We start from the raw sequence: 25,262 nt of genomic DNA on the forward strand, positions 1-25,262 counted from the left end.
CAAGACTGACAGCTCCTTTTTCTGACTTGTTGGCCCTTGAGTGCCCAATGTGGAGTGGGACTCCATAACTGTTGAATGCAGGACGAGTGCACACAAGACTGGCACCATACTTTGCATGGTTGCCAAGGCTACAACGTATAGCTGTGCCTTGATGTTTTCAACCAGCACCCACTGGGGAATGCTTCAGTTGCTGCTGCAGTCATCTATCTTTTGATAAGCCTGATTAAATAACTTCCTGTCTGTGTTAACCAAGCCTTAGAAAATAGTCATTGTCACTGACTAATTTTCCATTGACTCAAAAGGTGGCATTTTAATTTTATCTTTAAAATTCTCATTTTTTCCTGAAGTGGATAATGTCTTTAAGGCTATAGATGTATGAGTCCTGGAAAGTTCAATAGTTGCAGAGCCCTCTTCTAGTTAAAAACAGTGGACTCCGTCATCATCAGCACCTCCCAAATGGCTACGTTAAAGAAGCCACACCATGGAATTTGTCCCTGCTTGAATTAGCATGAATTGCCTACCAGTTTCATTCATTGTTTCCATTCTATTTGGAGCTGGGTGAGGATGACTTTGAAAGTTCGTGAACCTGTGGCCTAAACTCCAAGCATTGGTCTTAATAAACCTTTCTGAGATCGTTTCTGAAAAAAAACTGAACAGATTACACATCTCTGCTTCTTTTTGGAAAAGAGGTCAGAGTACTGGCCCAGCCTCGGTGGCCTGTTATAAAGTTGGCCATTCTGATCATTGATTAGCAGTTAGTGAAGAAACTTCCCCTTTGAAGATGTGGGCTCTTGTAGTTCCATTTCTCATTAAAAGAAACTCTCTCAACTGAGAAGCAAATGAATTCCCTCTCTGGAATTCTGGATGAAAGCATACCTCCCCTGTTGGAGTACAGTGTGTGTGTGTGTGTGTGTGTGTGTGTGTGTGTGTGTGTGTGTGTGTGTGTGTGTGCGCGCGCACACGCATGCATGTGTGTTCTTGCTATCCTCTCTGATGAATTATATCTCCCATAGCACCTTGGGCTTGATCAGCCCAAGGACCAGAATCTGGGCATTTGGAGGCCACAGTGGCTTTTACCACCCCTCCCTTCTGTACAGAACCCGAGTGGTGGCCTCTGAGGTTTCCTAACCCAGCTGACACAGCTTGGGGATCTAAGGAGTTTGGTTCCCTCAACAACTATACACTTAGAATGCCGGCTGTGTGCTAGGCAGAAATGAGATGCTGGAGAATTTTGTTCATGGATGTACCACAAGCCTTTTGGAAGACTGTGGCAGCTATTTTATCTCTGCTGAGACTCAGTTGAGAACTGAAAACTGAAGATAACTAAGTGACGTGCTGCTCTGGAATCATAGAAGTGAAAGGAGCAGTATAATCCCTCAAGTCGCAGAACCCACAGAACTCTGGAGATGTAGAGAGCAGAGCAGGGATGAGTAAGAGTCTGGGAAACCCTGAAGGTGGTCCAGGCCTTGCTCCCTGTTTCCATTTCATTATAGAAGCTGGTCACTTGCTTTGAGTGAGATCCACTGGCCAAGGTTATGGGGCTTCTGCGTTTTGCAAGGGAAGTGGTATGAGGTGCTAAAGTTTAGGGGGGGGGGTCAGGTTGGGGTGTAGGCTCATTCCTTAGGCAAATTATTTAGCCTCCCTCTGCCTGGTTTCCTCGTCCATAAAACGGATCCAAGCTCCACAGGGAAAGGGCCGTGTGTTCATCCACCAGTGCATCCCCAGCACCCCTCACAGTACCTGTCAGAGTGCCTGTTCACATGTAATTGTTACCCGTGTCATATTGTTGTGTCTCACATTAAAGACAGGCTGAAAAGGATTTTTATGTGTTTTGATCACAGTGTCACTTAAACTAACCAGTTATTATCCTTAAACACCATAAATATGTTGAGTTGTTCATTTTCTTACTCTTCTATTCAGGGGTGAAAGGGGCAGTGACATTTCCATGTTGTCCACTTAGCATTCGATGTTGTGAAAATCACCTGGATCGCGGGAACTTGAAGGTGCTTTCTGTGAATTCATGTTCACAGCCACTTTCTTTGCAGCAGCCCTGCCTTGGGACCAGGTACCCACTGCCCTGCATTGCTTGCCTCCCTCTTCCCAGGTACAATTTCACAATGCTGGGCCTCTCATCTTCGTTCCTGCTGTTATCCTATCTCCTGACCCATTGGTGTGGCAGCGTGGGCTTCATCTTGGCCAATTGCTTCAACATGGGCATTCGGATCACACAGAGCCTTTGCTTCATCCACCGCTACTACCAGAAGAGTCCCCACAAGCCCCTGGCCGGCCTGTTCCTGTCACCAGTCCTCCTCGGGGCATTTGCCCTCAGTGGTGGCATTACTGCTGTTTCCGAGGTGAGGCGCCCTGCAGCCTTCACACCACATGATTTTGCAGCATGTCCACTGTCCCTCGTTCCAGGCATCCCGTTCCTGCTCTGCCTGACCCAGCTGGACAAGTACTTGCTTCCTCTTACCCCTTCCCCTAAGCTTCTGGGACAGCGTCTTATGATAGAAATGACTGATCAGTGGTACCCGTGGGAACAGAGTAGACGCTAGTACATAGCTGTCATGCCTTTACCTGACTGGAAGCTGGAGAAGTAGGGCCTCCACTCTCCGTGGCTTGCCCCAGAGAAAGGAGGTACAGCTGGGGGCCCGGGGCAGTGACAGTGGTTTCTTTCTGCAGGTGTTCCTCTGCTGTGAGCGGGGCTGGCCAGCCATGCTGGTGCACGTCGCTGTGGGGGCCCTCTGTTTGGGAGTGACTCTTGGGACAGCATTCCTCACAGAGACCAAGCTGATCCACTTTCTTAGGACTCAGTTAGGTGTGTCCAGACTCACTGACAAAACGACGTGACCTCGCGGAAGCCTTGTGGCACCTGGACCAGCTGTGGGGCAGTTTTATGGGTGGAACATGTTTTTTATGCAGAAGAGCCCAGTTAGGGGTCTGTAGTGGAGTGAGACCAACACACAGGTGAGTCATCGGAGCAAACCACCAGACCAAACACTTAGTATCCGTTTGAGATTTCAGACAGCAAGGAGGAGTTCCATTTTTAAGGGAAGACCAAAAAGCTTTTAAAATAGATACAATTTTTTTTTCACCATTTTGTTATAATCAGCATTTTTCTTTTTGAATAATGTGTTAATTCTTTTTGGTGGTGATTGACCTTCAGAACTACATGTTCCAACAAACTCTATCTTGGATGATAATAGTTAATAATCTTCTGGCCCAGAAGGAGAGATGTAGCCACTTTACCCTCCACAGGAATATTTAACATCTTCCATAAAAGCCGGAAGGAGACTTGATGTTATGTGATGTTGTGCACCAAACAAGAACAAGTTGGCCCTGGAGTTGTGGCTTTCCCCACGTCAACACTGTGGCCTGGTTGTTTAGTGAAGGAGAAATATTGCTCAATGAGAAATCTAAGAAATGAAGACACAGTCTTTCAGATCACATTTCCCACAGTTAGCCAGGCAGAGTCACGTCTCTCCCCTTCATGGCTGTCCCCCACTCCCACCCCCACCCCCAGGCCAGCACATGTCTTCCCATAGCAGGGGCAAGCCGGCTCACGACCTCTGGCCTGGCCACTTGAGAGAGGAGGGCTTTGAAGGACACTGTGATCCTTCGTGAGCTACTCTGAAGGGAACACCACTTTGCAGTTGGCTGTAACTTCTCATGAGGAGATTGCACAGATGACAACTAAAGTTGAATAGAGGTGTCTTTTCCCATCAGAATGAAATAAGGTAAATTCTATATGGCATGTGTCACTGAATCACACCCTTCTCCCGCTGACCTGTTACTTCCAACACTGGTCAGTACACCGGAATTCCAGCCCCAGGACAAGACTGGCAGGCCTGCGGATCTGGTCCTTCAGGCTACAGTGTGAGCCCAGGCTAAGGCTTGCCTCCCTGCCCTGCACCCAGCAGGTGCTGTTCTCAGGCAGCAAAGCATTCTTCTTCTTTCATTAATGTATTACTATATTAACTGATGTAATGTATTAATTAATTAGATGTGATTGACCTTTGGAGCTACATGCACAGACTATATCTCGGGTGGTAATAGCTAGTAATCATCTAGCCCCGACGTCCCCAAACTTTCTATGTTTACACCCAGAGAGCAGGGAAGCTTGTATCAGATGGCAGTTTGGCTGAAATGCACACATTTAAATCCACTGGCCCAGAGCCAAAGCCAAGAGGCCAAGGATAAAGACCCACCCAGTGCACCAAGACTAGGACCCAGTCACCTGGACGCCTTTTTATCTATTCAAGGAGAGAATGCTTCGTATTAATTGCAGGGAAAGTAGCTAAATGCAAGGTGTCACTGAACAATCAGAGACCCTCCAGAATCATGGGCTTGGTCATGTTTTGTAAGGCAGGGTCAGCCTACCTCAGAAGAACTGATTGCCCCATGGGGTAGGGTGGGTGGCACACACAGAAGGCAGCCCCCCACCTCCAAGTACTTTTTTTTTTTTTTTAAATAAATTTATTTATTTTTGGCTGAGTTGGGTCTTTGTTGCTGTGCATAGGCTTTCTCTAGTTGTGGCGAACGGGAGCTACTCTTCGTTGCGGTGTGCAGGCTTCTCATTGTGGTGGCTTCTCTTGTTGCGGAGCACGGGCTCTAGGCACACGGGCTTCCGTAGCTGTGGCATGTGGGCTTAGTAGTTGTGGCACACAGACTCTAGAGTACATGCTCAGTAGTTGTGGTGCACGGGCTTAGTTGCTCCGCGGCATGGGTGATCTTCCCGGACCAGGGCTCAAACCCATGTCCCCTGCATTGGCAGGCGGATTCTTAACCACTGTGCCACCAGGAAAGGCCCCCCAAGTACTTTTTTTTGTCTTTTGAATGCACAGAAATGGGCTTCCAGCCCTCACAAGTTCCTTCTCTGCTGCCATTGACCACCCCTCTCTCCCCTAGAACCCTGTCACCCAACCCCTGCCCACTTGACCCCAGACTCTAAAGTGTGGTCCTCGCACTACCTGCCTCAGAATCACCTGGATTGCAAGTTAGAAATGTACGTTTCCAGGATCCATTCCAGACCTTTGGCCTCTGCGTCTCTGGGGCAGGACTTTGGGACCAGCTTTTTCGGCAAACTGAGGTTGGCACACCCCATTATCCTCACCAGTGGCAGTGCCTAGGGCCAGTCATGCTCGTGTTCACAGTGTCCATTCCCAGCTCCAGGAAGACAGCTGCCGTTGTCTGAGCAGCAATGCTGACGCCCCACCTCCTCGGGAGCAGGAACACCACGGCTCCCACTCTGTTCTCCAGCTTGGAGAGTCTCTGTGTCTGACAGCAAGGGCTCATGCTCATCTCGTCGCCATGCAGCCGGGCTCTGCTATCAGCACAGGGCTGCCGCAGTCAGGGCCAGCGCCTTTTGAGAGATGGCCAGCTGGGACGGCCACCGGGGGCTGCTTCCTGTGGCCTGCTTCCCCGTTTATAGAAAGAGGAGTCCCCATGGCCCAGGGTTTTGGGAAGCGGGTGTTGTCCCATTACTAACACCTGCTTCCCGGGCTCCAGCACTTGGGCAGCAGGCCCTTTGCAGCCCATGGCTTCTGGCTCTGTCCCCGCTGCTGCCTGGAGCACAGCTGGGCCCAACCACTCGCTCTGGGGCTTTCCCCCATCTCCCTAGAGCCACACCTGTGCCTCAGGGTGCTTGCATACATGGGTGCTGAGCTGCCCCGCATTACCCAAGAAGGGTTTTTGGGGGGAATCACACTTGAGGCTTTAAGTGCCACTCAAAATATAGTGAGGCTACTTTCCCATGGAAACAAGTCTCTAAAGCACATCCATTTATGAAACGAAGAAACTTTTGCTGGTGAGGATAACAGCATTTCTTCTTTCTGTGCTGCTCTGGCCACATGTGTGTTGGTGTCTTTAGGTTTGGCCTGTCAGGTCCCTCCGTGAGGGGATGCTACTGTGCTACTTAACGCTTCCTCAGCTGTGACTTCTGGCTCAGGAGATGCTGTATACTCTGCCCCACTCCCTGCCACTTACCACCTAATTCACCAGGGCATCTCCTCCCTCCTGTCTTTTTTTAAAACCATGTATTCATATTGCTAGTTTCGTGTCAATTTCCCCATTTTAAAATGAATAAATTATTTTCTTCACATCTCTGTGAAGATGTTTCATACTACTTCTCCTTGCAAAAAAGAAACAAAAACTCTTAAATTTCAAAAGGAAAGTGGGCAAGTACCTTGAGTATGTGAATCGTTTTCATTCCTCATCAGAACGGTTCTCCCTACGTTGACGTTACTGGACCATGATTCTGACTTTGAAAGAGGGGCTGGATTCCTGGCCCCTGCGATGGAGCTTTCTGTGTCCCAGACTGACAGGCCTGGCAGTTTATTCACTGCCTTTCCCTTCCGCCCAAAGTAGTGCTCCCCATTGTTGATAGCACTTTTCTCTTTCCTATCTTCTCTGTCTGGCCTCTCCTTGTCTAGGTCATGTTTTTTAAATATGCAGCCATTTTTGGCAGGTCAGAACTAATATCAGGGCAGGGTGGACAAGTGTGTGATTTTAGGCCTGTGGTTTTTAGGGAGTCCAGGGTACCCCTTCACCTTTATATCTTCCTCATTCGCTTGCTTGACTCGTGTAATTTATTTGGAAATGAGACTTCTGAGCCAATCACCTGCAGGTGGAAAGTGATTTGTTTTACTGCTATTTACCTGAGTGAATGTCCTTAATGTTGTAAATATTTTATTGATATTTGTTATTTTCTTTTTTTTTTAAACAGGGTTTTTAATTTTTATTTATTTTTGGCTGCGTTGGGTCTTCGTTGTTGCATGCAGGATTTCTCTGGTTGAGGTGAGCGGGGGCTACCCTTCATTGCGGTGCATGGGATTCTCATTGCGGTGTCTTCTCTTGTTGTGCAGCACGGGCTCTAGGTGCGAGGGCTTCAGTATTTGTGGTGCGCAGGCTCAGTAGTTGTGGCTCACGGCTCTAGAGCATGGGCTCAGTAGTTGTGGCGCATGGGCTTAGTTGCTCCGCGGCATGTGGGATCTTCCCAGGCCAGGGCTCGAACCCGTGTCCCCTGCATTGGCAGGCTGATTCTTAACCAGTGTACCACCAGGGAAGCCCAAATTTCTTTTTTTTTTTAATTCTATTTTATTTTACTTTATTTATTTATTTTTGGCCATGCTGTATGGCATGTGGGCTCATAGTTCCCCAACCAGGGATGAAACCCACGCCCCCTGCAGTGGAAGCACAGAGTCTTAACCACTGGGCCACTGGGGAAGTCCCTAATTAACTTTCAAGGGTAGCAAGAAAGGTGTTTTATTTGAAGAGTTTGGGGGGAAAGGAAGACTCATTGATTTGCATCATCAGTCCGACCCCAATTACTGTGGCAGAATTAGTCCCCCTACTTAGTGTTATTCCTTCTTAACCAGAACCATCTGGGTGTATCAGAGTGAAATAGGGAAAATGGGCTCCTAATGTAGTTCAGCCTCCTTTAGGGGCCTAATGAAGGAAGTCTTATAAATACTTCTTAACTATCCTCCAGATTAATTAGCCGAAGTTGCTAGGTGCCCCTGTCCCAAAGTGCAGTCAACTCTTGGCCTGTCAGCTTCTCCATCCTTCTGGGGTAGTATGGCTTAGAGGGCAAGTGCTAGAGGTGAGCTGCAGGGAGTTAGGTCTTTCCCTTCACGAACGGGGTCCTCACCAGAGTAGGTGCACCCAGAACCCTGTCGAGGCTGCAGCACGCTCATGGAAACCCCTCCCCACGGCTTGTCAAAGCTGTTACAATACACCCTGTCCCACATTGAGCATAACAGGTATGTAAGTATGCAGGAGTTGTGGTTGGCTAACTCTCCTGGTGATATGTGCTATAGACATTTGAACATCAGCTTTGAAGCTTTATGTTTGGATCCAGTAAATTTTTTTCCATCTCAGTCATTTCTGTAGGTTCCTGAAGAGTTGAAGGGCCCTGGATTCTGCGCCTATGAGACTGAATGAACAAAGGGCCCCAGGGGGCTTTAGAAGGAGGAGAGGGGGTGCCTGGACGGCTGCCTCACCATGAGGCTAGCAGCTGCTGGGTGCTGGGGCAGCTCCTGGTTTCTGTGCTCCTCCTGGCTTCACACTGGGGTGATACCCACCTGTCCTGGGGCCCAGACGGTGGGCAGTCAGGCTGGTGGGCAATGAGAGGAGGAGTTCCCAGAAATAGGTGCTGCTCTCGGGTAGAGGTCCACGTTCTTCCAATGATGAGACAGTCTCTTTCTTTCTTTTTTTAATATTTATTTATTTATTTGGTTGCACTGGGTCTTAGTTGCAGCTCACAGGCTCCTTAGTTGCGGCTTACTGGCTCCTTAGTTGTGGCATGTGAACTCTTAGTTGGAACATGCATGTGGGATCTAGTTCCCTGACCAGGGATCGAACCCGGGCCCCCTGCATTGGGAGCATGGAGTCTTAACCACTGCGCCACCAGGGAGGTCCTGAGACAGTCTCTTTCACCACCTTTTATCTCCTGCCTGCAGTCTCTCCTCTCGGGTTTAAGCTCTGTTCTGTACACAAAGCCCCTGAGGAGAAATGGAACTGGCCCATGCTAGCTACTGTGGGCCATGGGTCATAAGGGAGCCAGTGGATGGGCCACCCTCGGGGCAGATGAGTACCCGGTTCAGTCAGCTCTCACTGGGCAGGGGCTGGGCCAGGTGGCATAGTTCATCCGGAGTTGCCCCTTCAGCCTCAGAGGAGCTGCCCAAGGGCCTGTGATGTAACAACCGACTTGTGAGGGAATGTTCTAGTCCACAATTTACTTGTCTCATTACCTCCCTCCATCCAAAAATGTGTCCCTGTTGGCTCTGCTGTCATAGTGCTGCCCTGGTCTGACCAATGCACTTGGCAGAGGCCACCTGGGTTCAGAGTGCTCAGTAGGAAGGGGACCTGAAAACCTGGCAACTCTCAGTCCTTTAATCTCATCCGCATCACAAACTGGGGCCTTGGAACAGGGCTCTGATGCTGTCAGCACAGGAAACAGTGACTAATTAAGACACGACTGCATTAGTCACGTTGGAGGTGACAATGAGCAGCATGTTTTGGGTTCGTGTCTGAGAGATCCTGACACACTTTTCAATTATGTGGAACTAATAGTGTGCGGCTTCCATGCAGCCGTGTCAGGTGGGGAGAGAAGAGGAGTCTGAAATGAAAGCCTGACTCACTGTGGCTCTTCATTCACTTCTCTGCACTGCTTTTTGAAAATCACAAAAATTGACACCAGGGAGCGTGGCATCAGGGGGACCAGAGGACATCTTTCAGAAGGAGAGTTATGAGACAACTCTGGGTGACACAGGAACCTCGGTCCTTTCGGGAGGTGTGTGTTGTGAACCCCAGGGTTGACTAGCCCCAGCTTCCCCTGGGCTCAGGGCACACTCTCGTCCAGCCCTCATCAGGGACTGGCACGGCCAGGCAGGGAGAACCATGAGGACCTAGGAGAACCAAAACCCTTAGCCGTGAGGGAAACGGGAATGTTTTCCCCCACACGTAATCCCAACCAAACTAGGGAATGTTGCTAAAATAGCTTTCCTTTTTGTTTCCCCCAGGGCATTAACACAACAGTTTTATGAACAAACCAGATTAGCACAGCGCATTTTTATGTTCTTGAGCTAGAGCTGAAGATTCCTTTCTTCCTCATGTGGCTTGTGAAATCCCTAAGTGGCATCTCTCCAATGACAAGAGGATGTTCTTGCAGGTGTGCAGATGTCCAGCTCTGGGGGGCAATAGAAGTGATAGAGCTACTTGCATTTTTTTTCTTTTTTCTTTAGTAAGTGGGAGCGACATCATGCGGGGCTGATGGCAAGATGCCCAAGCACACTGGCCACTCATCCTCGGCTCTTTTCAACTGTCCCTGCAGCAACCCTACAAACACATGGCTGAGAGCCAGACTCTGGGGGGAAGAACCCAGAGGTGTCCTGCCCACGGCGTTCCTTCCATGTGCACCACCACCAGGGAAGTCCGCTTGTGTCCATGTCTGCCTTCTGAAGTACACGAACAGAGTTTTGCTTTCTAAGTGGCCCATGGTGTCACATACATGGTTATACTCCAGCCTGGCTTCCCTTTTCTAACTCAATGGGTGACCTTGAACAAGCCTCCCTCACTCTACCAACTGTGGCGCACTGAGCACGTGCCAGGTACCATCTACCTTTGGGCTCCGTTCCTCCCTCGGGTTAACAAGGGCTGGATCTGAGCTGTAGGGATAACTTTGAGCCTGAGGAGATGGACGGGCCATCCAGCTGCAACTCCAACTGGAGCAGCACCCTTTTTATCTGTTTTGAAAATTAGGGGTTAGTCTAAGAATTTGCTTGAAAAAAAGTTTCTTTTTGTTAAAAACAAAAACAAAAAAACCCACCAAGTTTGAAATCCATGATTTTGAATGTTTTAAACCTCCTCGCTAACCTTCCATGACTTTTTCTCCCACAATTCCTCTCCCACCTCAGTCTTTATCTCATCTTAAAGAATTTAAGGTAATTGTTTTGCATAGGCATTAGCATGCATAAGAAGTATTTGGGAGGGCTTCCCTGGTGGCGCAGTGGTTGAGAGTCTGCCTGCCGATGCAGGGGACTAGGGTTCATGCCCCGGTCCGGGAGGATCCCACGTGCCGCGGAGCAGCTGGGCCCGTGAACCATGGCCACTGAGCCTGTGCGTCCGGAGCCTGTGCTCCGCGATGGGAGAGGCCACAACAGTGAGAGGCTCGCTTACCGAAAAAAAAAAAAAAAAAAGTATTTGGGAGAAACAAATCTGGCCAAAAATTATGTTGCGTTACAAAGAAAAAGTTGTCTGTACCCCATGGTCCCCTGTCTGTTGGTGGCCTTGACCCCAGGTGACACCACCAAGGAGTGGGAAGGCAGCTAACTTTGGCCACTCCATCACTTTGTAATCATAGGCAGGAGGTCTTGCCTCTCTGTGCCTCAGTTTCCTCATCTGTCAGTAGCCCACCTTGCACAGCCCAGGGAGGATGGAAGGAGAACAGAGGTAGGACAGGCAAATGCAGCTCTGAAAGCCTTGGAGAAAACAACCCATAGCAAGACTCCCTACATACCCTGTGTATGCACCTCCCTGCCCGCTTTTTCTTCTGCTCCTCACCCTCGGCCAGTCCTCTCCTGATGCTGTCCACCCCACCCCCTACCCAGTCCAAGCTCTGTTCTCCCCACCCTCGCTCCTATTAACCCACTCAAGGCCTGTTTACGGCTGGACCAGCAAAGGAGCGAGAAGTGAGGACATTACAAATACTGGAGATTTAACCACTTTTCTTTAGCCCTGTCACCCCCAGAAGGCACTAAACCCCAAACATGTGGCATTAGTAAACACAGGACCCATCCCTTTTCCCCCGCTTATGCCTGGTCTGGTTCTTTGGGTGCCCTCGGGAGCCCAGCACCACCTGCTATCCAGCCTCCAACCTCTCACCTCTCCACCCCCTGGGCCCTCGCCCCTGTCAGGTTCAGTTGCTCATGCTCTTGACCCCATCACACTCCCTTCCCTTTCTTCCAACAGCCCTATTTTCCTCCTCCCTTGAGAATTAGGAAGGCAGGTTGTGTGTGGGTTCCAGAGAGGGTCTTGGAGGCAGACCCATCCCCATTTCAACCTTGAGCAAGGTAGTTAATCTCTTTGAGCCTCAGTTTATGCATCTAAAACTGGGCATTAGAGCAATTGCCTCATAGGATGTGGCAAGGATTCCATGAGAGGATGGAGGGGCACTGAGCAGGGGGTGCCCTGCACCAGCCTGTTTGCTCTGTGAGTGGAATTATAAATCTGCTGAACAGAGAGGAACTGTGGACCCTGAGAACATTTGTTTCACGCCTACCTGCTCCCTCCTTCCCACCTAAACCCAGTCCACAGACATGCATGTGGTTGAGTCTTTTTCCCTTCAGTGGCAACATTTCTTTCCCCTTTTCTTGGAGGCAGCGCTGGAGGTGAAGAGGAAACGAAAGATCCTTCTCAGCCCAGCTTGCCCGGAGGAGCTTAGAAAGTGAGGACATGGGTAACGGAGACTGCCGGAGGCCTTCTGACTCTTGGCCAACTCAGGTAGGCAAGCCTGGGGAAGCAAAGCCACAGCTTCCAGGGAGAGCCAGCAAATGACCTCTTTCAGGCTCAGCCTGAGTGGCCCCCCCAGAGCAAGAGGGGATGCTTCCAAAGCTTGTTAAATGATTTTCAGCCATTTCAGAAATTACCTCAGCTGGTAGTTTAAATTTCCCTGTAGCCTTAGATTAAAGCAGAAAGAAAAAAGGTGACAGAAGAGAATGTGGCTTTGTCCAAGGAGGGCCAGCTGCTGTCGGCAGCTTCTGAAGAAAATGGAAGGGTCTGCGTTGGTCCCACCATGTGGGTGGGCAGCCATGGGCACTGGCTCCCCTGACCTCAGCTTTAGGCCTGGGCCATGGTGGCTGTGAGGACCCTCCCGAAACTCCACCCGCCGCCAGCCTCGATCTCCAGTTTGCCAGTGTCCTCACCTTGAACCCACTCATCAAAGCTGATCTGAAACTTGTTGAGTTCTTCCTCCTAACCCTAAAAAAGACAACAAAAAACAACCATTGCCTCTGCCATCAGCCTCTCAGACGTAACCTCTATAAACTTCTATTTCGTTTGTTGTTTTTCCTTCTCTGGACTGGGATAAAGGATGCCAGGTTCAGACCAACCAGCTTTCCCCTTCCAGAAGCAGCTGGGAGGAAGAGAAAGGCCAGAACTTAGGGTGCCCAGAGGGCTCTGTATTGAGTGCTACTATTAAGGTGGGATTTTCCTAAGAAGGGAAGCATGTTCTGCCCACAGTTAGGACTCAGGGAGAGCAGGGAGACACCAGGCACGTCTGGGTCTGGCACCGCTCCTGGGGGAGGAGTAAGGCTGTTGGCCTTTGGGGTCTGCGTGGTGGGGGTCCGTCAGGCCTGCCTCTTGCTCCTCCTCCTCCTCCTGCTCTCTTCAAAAGCCTGTGACCTGGGTGTGCCACAGAGCCCAGTCAGTGCTCTAGGCCTCCCCACTCCCATCAGCTTCTGTGGGCCTCTCCCCCAACTCTGCAAGCTTTCTGGTTGTCTTCGCAGCTTGGGAGATGATGTTTTGGCTCCAGGGACCAGCTGTTGATACAGATAATCAACAGAGCTAGGGAGCCTGAAAATCACGCTCTAATTCCAGGCCTGCCGCTGTCTGTTCATAAGATCCTCTTCTCCATCTACAAAAGGTTCTAATCCCTACTCAACTGTTGCTCTAGGACCATGGTGGGGGCCAAGAAAAAGTCACCATGCAGCACTATTTGGGGCTGAGTGGAGAGTGGGAAAGCAGGTGGGCCTATGTGCTCCGAGGCTGGAGCCTGGGCCTGCGTTCAGACAGGGGAGCTAGACCAGAGCAGAAATCATCACAGAGTCTAAAATATCTCCGGGTATTGTTCTTCCTGGTAGCAAATTATCTTATCTCTGACAGCATTATGTATTTTAGGTATTTCTTATATTAACTTATAAGTTGTAAATTATAAAGTATCCTGGGCAGCCAGTGCCCTGTAGACAGTTAGAAACACCCCATCCTGTCCATGGCCTCTTTTTACTTTGCATGTGGTGCACACATCTTGCCATGTACACACTGCCCTCTACATTGTTCTTTTTTACTACACGGTGTACCAGTTAAGTTGTCCCCAGTTTTCCCTACATTGTAAACCACGTGGTAGAGAATATCTTGACACAGAGACCTGTTCTGCATTTTGCCCACTGATGGAGCCTGAGACCACTCTTGCTGTATCAGAGCAGGGCCCTGCCTCTCGGCCCCAGCTTCACCCCAGAGGAAGCCCCGGGATGGAAGGAAGACTCTCCAGGTCACACTGTGTTAATGACCAGCCAGCCTGGAGCCCAGGCCCAGGACCTGCTAGCCAGTGGGCCATACCCCTCCTTTCACATGAAAGAGGCTTTGCACAATGCCAGGCACCCAAGCCATGCTCAGCGGTAACTGTGAGATCATGGCAACCTGTCACTGGGTCATTCAGCCGACTGTCTTTCCCACTGCAGAAGCCGGGAAACTCCTGGAGGAGCAGTGGACTTTGGTGCCTCTGGTGAGCACAAGCCAGCAAGGAGGACCTGACCTTCCAGGCTCCACTGCCTCCTTGGCTGCAGGTGGAGTGTGTCTGGCACAGGGAACTGCTTCCCAAGGTGTCAGGCAAGTCATTGATACCCCAGGCCTCCCCCTGGAGAATCTAACTAATCAGCCTGGCTGGATGGGGAACTTGGGAACTAAAGTTACCAGTAAACAGAAAGGAAGTGAAACCACCCCCTGCTCCTGCTCCTCCCACGGGGTGACGTGATCTCCTCAGGGAAGTGGCTTTGAGCCTTATTTCCCTGCCCAGAGGCATAGGGTGCAGCCGGTTAGGCTCCAGGCCTTATTTGTGCAGCCTTCCTGGGTGCTTGGTGAGCCACCGGCCCATAGGTGGAGTCCATGGTCTTGACAAGGTCACTCCAAGCTCTCAGAGCTGCATGTGGATCCCTGCTAGGCTGTCTCCCAACTCTGCCACCCTGGATGAGTTACTCTACCTCTCCAGCCTCAGCCTGCTTTCTATCTAAACTCTACCTATTTTTATTTTCAGTTTTTCTTTTGATCAAAAAAACACATGTACATAGTTTTAAAAGATAACCCCCAAAGGGCAGGTTCTGCCCCCCTCCAAGCTTCCTTCTCCTTGGCCCATTGTTTTAGTTCTTTTCATCATTCCTTCTTCTGTTTCCCTTCATATTTCTAAGTAGTTTGCCTATAATGCTATTTCTTGATTGTTTCTGCTTTAGAATATTGACCTCCTCGTATGGAAAAATGAGCTCTGATGGCCACCTCCCTGCACACTTACCTTCCCATCCTCCCAGTGTTATGATTTGGGGTAAATTGATATTCATGTTCACATGGTTAAAACTTTAGAAACATTGTTCTCTGCTAAACCAAGTAGTATCCTATTTCCTTTCTACTACAATCCTCAAGCTATTAATGGTCTCGTTATTTCATTTGCTTTTTAAAAAATACTTTATGCTGTCCCCTACAAAATTATAAAACTCTGAGCAAACACTATAAAGCTCTTGGCAACATGACTAACCTCAGCAAGTATCACAGAGTCTGTGTTTTCCCTGGAGACTTTGCTCAGGGAGCCACTCACCCCCGCCCCTCCACTTTCACGGTCCCATCTGTGGGCCCCTCCCTTCCCCAGAGGGAAAAGGCTCAGAGAAGTTAAGGAACTTTGCCCAACATCACAGCAGTAGTAAATGGGGGCAGAGATGTGGACCTAGCCCAGGAGATAGAGTTACGGTCAAGAGCCACCACCCCCTCACCGGAGGATGCTGCAGCCCTGTGGGGTAGCGACCATGTAAACAGGACCACGTGGTGGGTTTAACCTGCAGCAGGATTGCACGTGTGGGAACTCCCTGGCAGTCCAGTGGTTAGGACGCTCATGGCACTTTCACTTCCATTGGCCCTGGTTCAATCCCTGGTCGGGGAACTAAGATCACACAACCTGAGCAGTGCAGCAAAAAAAAGAAAAAAAAGGATTGAACGTGGGGCAGAGACCTCAGCCCTGACTGCAGAGGGCAGAGGCGGGTCTCCCTGCTCATCTTGAGTGACCCTTCCTGGTAAGTTCCCCCGCATCCACGTCCATCCCTGTCCCAGGCAGATTTGAGAACAGGCTGAGCCACAAGTCTGCCTGACAGCCAGGTCCACGCGTTTCTCTGACTGCCCATTGGCTACCTCCCATTGAACAGGCTGAACCAGCCCTCACGCAACTGCCATGCTGACATGTGCCTCCCAGGGCCACTGGCAACCCCCTTATTACAGGCCACCCCAGGTCTCCTTCACTGGCGGACTGAGCTCTGACCCCAGCCACCATGCTCTGCACTGGAGGCGGCTCCTTTCCTTTGCTGGTCACAGTCAGCTAAGGTGAGCTCCTGGGAAAGCGTGGTTCCGAGGGCCCCAGGGGGCCTGGTCATCCAGTTGTTCACACACAGGCAATTCCCAGCCAAGGCCGCTGAGCCCCTAAAGGCAGCGCACACCCCTGAAGGGGACAAAGAGCCTTCTGAGTCCAGAGCTCTTGCTGGAAAGCCCTGTGCCTCACACGGAAGAGGACTGTGCATGGTCTGGGGCCTCTGATGACCACCATCCACCCGCCCCTGAAGCTGCACACCAGAGTGTTGTCAGACGGAGGCCAGACCGGCAGGGGATGCTGCCACTGGGCCAGGACTGCCCCTGGGACACAGGAGCTGGTACAGGACATGTCTTGCTGGCCTCAGCCATCAGGAAGCAAGGAGTGAGCGTCAGAGATACTTGGGAAACGGAAGATGCATAGATGTCTCCAAGCAGCCACATGCCTTCTAAACAGACAACTCACCACGATTTAATTGGCAGCTCAAATTCAATCTGCTAAGTAGGGAAGAAGAAAGTGTGTGGTTGTTGTGGCAACACCAAATTGCCCAGGACTGTTGGTCTCCCAGGTAGGAAAGGGAGGGGAGCAGAGCCCAGCCTCTGTTTACCTGATGGGGATGTTCTGGGGAACAGGGGCCAGGCTGGACACACCTGCTTTCTTCCCACCACCCCAGCTTGCGGCTGAGGGCCTGAGCCGTGTGGTGTGGTGTAAAGGGGGCTGGCTGGCTCAGGGCCCTCACCCTGGGGTCTGGGGCCCAGGTTGTTCAGCCATGCGTGTTCCAGCCCCACCTTAGAGCAACTGGGACTTGGACCCCCCTTTTCCTCTTACCCCCCAAATCCTATGACTTCCTAGCGGTGCTGTGCCCGCAGGCTTGGTCACGGGCATGTGCACAGCTGGCCTTGCTGGCCTATCCTCTGAGTCCAGTCTGAATGACCAAGGGAACAACAGCCTCACCCAGAGAGTGCCAACCAGAGCCACACGAAGGAGGGTGTGGGGCTGATCCTTCCACTCACAAGCACACCGCACTGCCAGCCTGGCCTCCTTCTCTCCATAAGGAATGGGAAGAAGCCATCTGATGGTTTCCCCCTGTAATCTATGCCAAGCTGGGCCCAGGCCTGGGTGGGGGTGAGTGGTAGAGGAAGGGGCTGCTCAAGTGGGGGAGTTAAGCACTAGGAGCTTCGCCTGCCCTCATACCCACCTGCACGGCCCTGCTGATCAGCTTCATGTCTATCTCTGTGGTCCCAGGGCCTGGTCCTAGGAGGTCCATGGACACTTAATGCATGAATGAATGAGTGAATAAATGAATGAATGAGTGGATGACGTATGGAGTGAGGACTGGGAGCAGAGGAACTGGAGAGGCCAGGTTGGGATGAGGAGCTTGGGGGAAGGCCTCAAAGGAGGTGTTTGTCAGGCTCCCCATCCTCCAGTCTGCCCCAGCCCTGGGGCAGCTCCCATCTTCCAGAGGGACCACTGAGGTCCCTGGCAGATGTGGCCCTGTCACTTGATCCCCCTTCAGAGAAGCAGGGACCCCAGGGCCCTTCCCCCAAGGCCCTTCTCACCTGGTGCCTGATGGGGACTGCCTCCCTGGGACCCCACAGACCTGACTGCTTTTGCTACAGGGTCTGTGGGTTCTCCTGCTGTCTAATTAGTGCTAATTGGGAGCAGGAAGTGTGTGCGTGAGTGGGGATTCGTGGGGGGGGTGTGTGCCTGGAGCTCGTATGTCCTTGTCAGAACATAGAGGCTTCTTGGGACGGGCCCTTGCCCAGAGCCACGGGGTCTCTGTGGGGCCTGGGTGGGGCTGACTGGGCATCGTGTGCGCTGAGTGCTTCTCTGCTGAGGCCTGTGCTCTCACTGGCCACCTCCTACCCTAGGTGCCAGCTGCCCCAGGGCCAGGCAGGCCCACTTTGTTCATGTGAATCCTCAGCGCCTGGCACAGAGCCACAACTCTTTGCATTTCAGACTCCAGGAATGAAGGGAAGAGGCCTCCAGGGCTGGCAGGAGAGACATGGAGGGCCTGGGGGAACGACCCAGTCCCAGGCTCAGCTCATGGTTCAGTAAAGGCAAGGAAAGACTTGTTTATCTGATGGGTTCACACTTGTGCCTCCCTTGAGGGACAGAGGATGCAGAGGCCCTCCCTAGAGAGGTGTGACTTCCCCTTAGTTTTCCCTCCTTCCCCAGGTCCCCGCCTCCTTTCACTTGGGGCACAGATGGGGGTGTCCAGAAGCAAAGCAGCTTTTGTGTCAAGCCCTAGGCTAAGTTCTCAACTCCTGTGGTGCTCCCCACATCCATAGGCACTGGTCATAGCCAGATGATAGGCTGCAATGGGGGAAGCAGGGGTGCGGGCGTGTGGGGAACCTGGGCAGAAGCATGTGCCCCATTCCAGAGCTAAGGCTTTCTCTGCTTCCTGTATTGCTTGTGTTGACCGTGGTCCGTGAGTACCCTCATCCTGGGCACAGTCAGGCCTCCCTCTTAGTGGACCCAGACCCTGTGACCCTAGGACCCTAGGACCACCAAGAGCCCGGAAGCAGGGCCCTCAGGGCTCAAAGGTGCTCAGAGATTAAGATAGCTGAGCCGGCTCCTAGGACCAGCCTCAGTTTTAGCCACTGTAAAACAGACTTGTTCCTGTGAAGCCGCACTGGAAAAGGTAGAGTGGGCAGTGGGTTCCTCTGAGGCCTGGGATCCAAAAGGAGAGGCCTGACCGCCGGCGGCCACTAGAGGGCAGGACCCTCCCGTGTGTTTCTTCCAAAGGGCTGGCGAGCAGGGTGATGGGAGACAATGGCAAGGCAGGCCCTAGACACAGTTGCCAAATGCTGAATGGCTGCTAGTCAGGTCCAGCAGAGGCTGGGGCACTGACCAGAAGTCCACCTGGGCCCCACACCCCACCAACCCTTGCTGAGCCTTTAGGCTTTCCCCTCCTGAGCCTGCTCAGCACCTCACCTCCCTTCTTAGAATATCAGCGGCAGAGGAGCAATTAGTACTGGCTCTTCAGCCTCCTCTGGGGACACTGAGGACACTGAGGCAGGTAGGAACTCAGCTGGCCACACCCCATGCGTTGGCTTGGAGTAGACCAAGGGCTGACCGTGACCCAGGCACTCACAAAGACTCCGTGGGGTCAGAGTTGTTGGGATCATGCTGCTTTGGCAGATAAGGAAACTGAGGCTCAGAGGGGCTTTTGTCTGCCCGAGGTACACCAGCAATGGTGGTACAGGGATTCCAGCCCGGGCAGAGGGACGGCAGAGCCTGTGTTTGAGCTACCACGCAGCGTTGCCATCACACATGCAGAGACACCCTCCCATGACCCTCCCAGACATGAATGTGTGTGTGCCCACAGGGCCCTGGTAGCTAGCTACAGCAAGCACAGGGTGTCTCTGCACCCTGCCTCTCCCAGCCAGAGGCTTCTGCTTCATCCGGGCCTGGCCGGTAGCGAGGCCCAGGAGCACTGCCTCCCGAGTACAGGCTCCTTGAGGATGCCCACCCCACCCCTGGGCAGGAGGAGCTGTGTGAGAAGCTGTCCATGCTGTGACCACGCCTCCTTCATGGCCCCTTGGTGCTAGTGGGGAAGTGGGTGCCAATTAAGGGAGCAGATGGTGGCCCTGTCCACCTCATGAGGCTGTGCTTACAGCCACAGGAGTCAAGGACCTGCATTTAAGCCCTTGTTTGGCCTTGTTCCTCCAACCAGGCTTGGAGCTCTTTGCCCAGGGCGGGGAGTGGGGAGTTCCTGACCCAGGCTGCCCTACTTCTGCCCTTTCCCAGAGAGGGCGAAGGCCATGCTACTGGGCATCATATTTCCGGTGAGGGCCTGAGCAGTTAGAGGCTGAGTCCAGCTGTCCCAATACTGCCTTGGAGCAGTAGAGAATGAGGGTGTCTTTGGGGCCTGTTTCTGGAGCTCTGGTCTGAACTGAGCTATAGCTCATACAGCTGATTTGCATGGAGATCCCCCACTGGGCTGCTGGGCTGAAGTAGTGGGCCCTGTTAAGGGCTGGGGTCTGGTTGGGGAGGTAGCCCTGTTGCCAGATCTTTCTCTGTGGCCCAGTTGGCCTCCTGGTGTGTTGAGACGTGTGAGCATCAGGCACGCCTGGGAGGGCAGCTCCACAGGCCAGCCTGAACAGGGTACTTGGGGGAGCCCTGTCTTCCAGCCAAGTATCTGGGAAACAAACCCCACAGACTTCAGAGTGCACCTCCAATAGTGCTAGGGTCCTCTCAACAGCTCCAGTGACCATAGGATTCAGTGCACCCATTTTACAGATGGGGACCCCCAGACTCCGGCCACACCACCTCTTCACCAATAGCTTCTTCACTGGTCTCCTTGACTTCAGTTCTCTCTCTTCCTTCCTTGTTCTCAATTAAAACAATTTTTTTAACTTTTAAAATTAGTTTTTATTACATAAGAAGTACATGAAAACACCGTCTTTTTTTTTTTTTTTTGCAGTACGTGGGCCTATCACTGTTTTGGCCTCTCCCATTGTGGAGCACAGGCTCCGGACGCGCAGGCTCAGGGGCCATGGCTCACGGGCCCAGCCGCTCTGCGGCATGTGGGATCTTCCCGGACCGGGGCACAAACCCGTGTCCCCTGCAACAGCAAGCAGACTCTCAACCACTGCGCCACCAGGGAAGCCCAAAAAACATCCTCATTTTTAAAATGTGATACAGTAAGATTAAATTGAAAGGCTCCCTTGGCCTTGTTCTTCACAAGCTCAGGGTTCACAAGGGTTAGGAGTTTGATATTTCTCTATAAAATGAGAATAATTATACTTGTGCTACCCAAGCAACAGATTTATTGTATAAAAAAAAAAGAAAGTGCTTTAGGAGAATGTGTGTTTAACACATATAGATGATTTATCAAATGTCCTGTGAATGTGAAATGGTTGTGTCCCAGTGGTGGTGCTCAGCTGTGCTAATGCCCTGGCCCTGCAGGCAGCCCATCCCATGATGAGACTGCCACTAACGCCCTGACTTCCTATCTCTGTCCCCTTATTTTGGCTTCAAGACTCAATCATTTTCTTTTAAAAGCTCACATCTCAAACTATTTTCAGAGTTTATTTTCTTTTTTCTCCCAACCCCCCACAATAAGATTTGGGGTGGGTTGGGGATAGGTAGGGACGTGAGGGAAGCCAAGCAGGGCAGGAAATGTCTAGCAGAACACCCCTCCCAGACTGTAGACCCAGGTGCTCCTGCACAGCCTGTGCGTCTGGCAAAGCCTGTGCTCCTGTGGACACGCAGCACCCCCAAACCAGCCATGTCCCCCTCCCCCTCCTCAGTCATTGTAATTGCAGCAGAGGACATGCACTATATGGATATCCTACGGGCTTATCTGTTCCTCTGTTCCTGGATGTCTAGGCTGTTTCCAGTGGGGTGCTATTCCAGACTGCCACAATGGACACCCCTGTGCACGTCTCCTCTGGGGTCTTTCAGAGATGCTGAGAACTGAACTCGCTGAGCTGAGAGGCAGGTGCTAAATCACCCTCCAGGGACTTCCCTGGCAGTCCAGTGGTTAAGATTCCGTACTCCCAATGCAGGAGGCACGGGTTCGATCCCTGGTTGGGGTACAAAGGTTCAGCATGCCACACAGTGCAGCCTAAAAAAAAAGAAAAAAAAAATCAACCTCCAAACTCTTGAGCTCACACCCAGGATCAGAAGATTTTGTTGCACTAACAACACTTTGTTGCACTAACACTTTGCCAAAACATCTCCTTTCAATGTGAATTTCTTTCATTACTCATCTTATATGTTACTTATTAATTAATTAATTTATATTGTATATATTTAAGAGGTATAACTTTACATCTTAAAGGCAGGATCTGTCTGGTGAGGCCTCTCCTGAAGCACAGCCCTGACCTCAGCTCCTTCTCCAAGGCCGGGAGACTTGGAGATTGAGGTCAGCGGCCTGCTGGGCCCTCTCCTCCAGGCTGGATCTGAACTATACCCTGGCCCCATGTTTCTTCCTGACAGCTGACAGCAGGGCTGGCTGGAGGTGTAGCTGACATGGTCCCTGCTCAGGCTCAATCTAACTAGGGGGAAACTGCCCCAAAGCAACTCACTTGGAAAAGATTGACCTTTCCTGGACTTCTCACTCTGAATTAACAAATCCCAACCTGTCTCGGCCTTCACTTTCTGCTTCTAGAAAATGGGGCGAAGGAGGACCCAGAATAGGAGATTAAGAAGCAACAGACAGGCAGGTGCTTTGGGCAGTGGGAAGATAGGGTCCGGGTCCTGGGAGCTCAGTGTGGATTCTAGCATCCGCCAGGCCAGGTGCTGGGAGAGGTTGAAGTGTCAAGTTTGGGGCTCTCCTGGGCCTGTCTCAGATGTTTTTCCCAGCCCTCCCTGAGCTCACCGTGCCTTTTCTAGGCCCACTCCCCCCACCCCCACATCCCACCAAACAGCATTGAGGATCTGCTGGCCAGTAGCCACCAAGAGCTCCAGGGAAATAGAGAGCAAGCCCATTTGATGATGGAAATGGGCTTTCAAAAAAGCCTATTCTTGGAATGCCGTGGGCTTGCTTCCCTCTGACTAAAGGAGACCCCACCTTGGAGAGGGTAAGGAGAGGGTAGGGAGAGAGAAAGTGCAGGGGGCAGGGGCCGGACTGGGCTTTCTGCCTGGCTGCAGTGCTTTGGGGTTATGTTGAGTGTCTGGGTGGATGATCACAGGCAGGTGACTTTTCTCTGAGCTCCTGTGTCATCATCTTTAAAGTAGGCAGAATACTACCTGCCACACAGTGTTGTGGTGAGAATTGAATGAATCCACACATGGACAGACCATCTAGCCAAGGGCTGCACACATGTGAAGTGGACCACAAGCAATCGCTGATCAGACATTGCCCAGTGTTTAGTGGACACCCAATAAATGGTGACTGTTATCACGGCGGCAATAGTTTATGTGCCCATGGCCGTAGGCACCTGTGCACGTCTATAAATCCACGCCTGTTGCCGGGGATCCTCCCGGGATGTGTGTGAATGAGTGTGTGTGTGGTATGTGTTTCCACATGTGGACAACCATGTCTTGCCACAGGTGTGGGTGTGGACCCCCTGGGGTCATTTGTTCTGCAGAACCAGTGCTCAGAAGGTAACAAGTAGGGGGCAGTCTGAGGAAGGGCCGGTGCTTGGATGGAAAAAGGAGTGGACAGGCTGAGCATGGGGAGAAGACAGGGCAGGAAAAAACAAAGATGAGATTAGTCTATATTGGGTGCAGTGGCTAAGGTCTGTTAAGGTCAATCCCTGTCACCCTCTGTACCAGGGCTACCCCTTAGGAGAGGCTTGGGCTGGGCCCCTTCTTCCCAGCAAGGTTGGCTATAGCTAACCTTATGCCCCGCCCCAGCCAGGCAGTCCTGGGGCCTCAGAAAAGCTCAGAGTCTAGTGGTGACAGGTGGCCCAGCTGACTTGAGGGCATGATGTGGCCTGTCCGATTGTGATCTTCCTCCAAGCCCTCCATGCTGTAAACTGCCACTTACATGTGTATGATCTCATTCACCAGCCAGTGCACTCGACATTCGGTTGAGACCAGAACCAGGAAGATCAATTCCCAGCCAGGCTCCTGAAGGATGGGTTGGATGAAGGGAGTGTTAGTGCGCACACACAGGGCCTCTGCCTGCTTCTCTGCAGCACCCCTCCCCCAGAGGCTCCTCATTTCGGAGTGCATTCTGGAGGCTTATTTTTCCTATCGAGGAATAAGTTACAGTCAGTAAAAAGCACTAATCAGGACTGTACAACCCGATGACTCTCATGCAGATGGACACCCATGTAACCATGACCAGAGCAAGGTTCATCACCTCAGAAAATTTCCTGTGTGCCATCCCAGTCTCTAGCACCCACTCAAGAAGTGATTGCTACTCTGACCTCCATCATCAGAAATTAGTTTTGCTGTCCTAGAACATCAAGTAAATGTAGTCATACAGCATGTTCTTTTTTACATCCAGTTTCTTTTGGTCAGAATGATTTCTTTTAGATTTGCCCATGTTGCTGTGTCTAACATTTGTTCATTCATTTTTATCACTGAGTAGTATTCCATTGTATAAATATACCACAATTTACCTATTCTTCTGTTGACGGGCCTCTGGGTTGTTTCCAGTTTTCAGCTATTATGAATAAAGCTGCTCTGAATATTCTTGTGCAAGTCTCTGTGTGTGGGTGTGTTTTTACTTCTCTTGGGTAAATTTAACTGAAGAGTGGAGAAACTGGATCACAGGGTAAGTGTGTGTTTAATTTTATAGGAAACACAATAGCAATGAATGTGAATTCCAGTTGTTCTTCATCCTTGGAAGTCCCTCTGTTCCAGACCCTCGGTTGCCTCAAAGAGCCCACCCCATTTCTCATCTGGAAGTGAGCCTGGCTGCTAGAGGGGGCAGGCATCCTCCAGGAACCCAGAGTCCTGCTACAATGGAGGATCTGGCTGATGTGGGAGACTACAAGTTGGGCACCACAGAAGACCTTTACTTGCATGCTTTTACTTAATCCTCTGGTTGCTGGGGTCCCACCAAGAACAGTGCACAAGACGTTTGCTGTCTGCAGAGAGCCTGCCCCCACCTGCCAAGGCTGCTTCTCCCCAGCAGTGCCTCCTGGCTGCCATAGTAAATCTATCAGAGGACCCAGCACAAAGGTGCTGGGAGGGTCTTTAGAGCCTCTCCTCCTTCCCCACCTGCACAGAGGAAAAGCCAGGCCCTGGGAGAGAAGGGACAAGCAGACTCAGGTTTTCTGCTCCCAGCTCAGGAGAGGAAATCAGGCCTCCTTCCTTGGAGAGAGGCCCTTTCTAGGACCCCCTTTCTTTGAACCAACCCTCGGGAGGACTTTACTCAGCTGGGAGCACTTCTGGGTTGGCCATTTAATAGATCTGTCTGTGCACCTCAGTCCCACCTGTGCAGGCACACAGCTGGCATCAATGAGAGGAAGCATGCATGAATGATTTAGTCTGGCTCTGCTGCTTGGAAAACTCCGTATCTGAAATATTCACAATCGTGTTCACAGCCCAATCCCAAATCTTAGACCTGAAAGAACCTCTAGACATCTTTGAGTGCATTGCTCTGCTTTCAACAGCCCAAATGTTAGTAGCCAGATTATAAGGATAAAATAATTGATATCAGGAAGTTAAAAGTGACTGTCTCAGGTTTTGTGCTCCAGAACTGACTGAAGACTGGAGAACGGAAATTTGAGGATTTAGGAGCAAGACCCAACAGGAATGAAGATCACACATCTCAGGAATTATAAAGTAAGTGATGAGAAAATTAGAATTCAATTGGCTACACTTCATTTTGTACAAAGCTACTGGGTAAAGCAAGGTCCATTGGCATTGTCTCTGATTTTGTCTGTATTATGCAGAAATCTCTTTCCTCCCAAATCCACCCAGCACTGACAAGCAGGGAAACAAGTTGGGGGCCTAGAAGTGGCACCACACATTTGGCTGGAAGCCCCGCCAGGTAACTGTGAGGCTCTTGTTTATC

General features: G+C 51.2%; 1 protein-coding gene across 3 annotated transcripts in view; it reads left to right on the forward strand.

Annotated features, from left to right (window-relative positions):
• Window positions 1-13,734, forward strand: part of RFT1 (RFT1 homolog) — a 47,006-nt gene extending 33,272 nt beyond the window's left edge. The window contains exons 12-13 of one of the 3 annotated variants that reach the window (XM_032649625.1): window positions 2,105-2,354; window positions 2,683-4,494. In XM_032649625.1, coding sequence (XP_032505516.1) covers window positions 2,105-2,354; window positions 2,683-2,850 — 418 coding nt within the window. In that variant the 3' untranslated portion in view covers window positions 2,851-4,494. Of the gene's footprint in view, window positions 1-2,104; window positions 2,355-2,682; window positions 4,495-9,743; window positions 10,421-11,880 lie in introns of those variants that run through there. The other 2 variants (XM_032649626.1, XM_032649627.1) reach the window with 2 other exon arrangements.
• The last annotated feature ends 11,528 nt before the right edge of the window (window positions 13,735-25,262 follow it).

Source organism: Phocoena sinus, chromosome 11 (genome assembly GCF_008692025.1).
Source record: "Phocoena sinus isolate mPhoSin1 chromosome 11, mPhoSin1.pri, whole genome shotgun sequence".
Classification (NCBI taxonomy): domain Eukaryota; kingdom Metazoa; phylum Chordata; class Mammalia; order Artiodactyla; family Phocoenidae; genus Phocoena; species Phocoena sinus.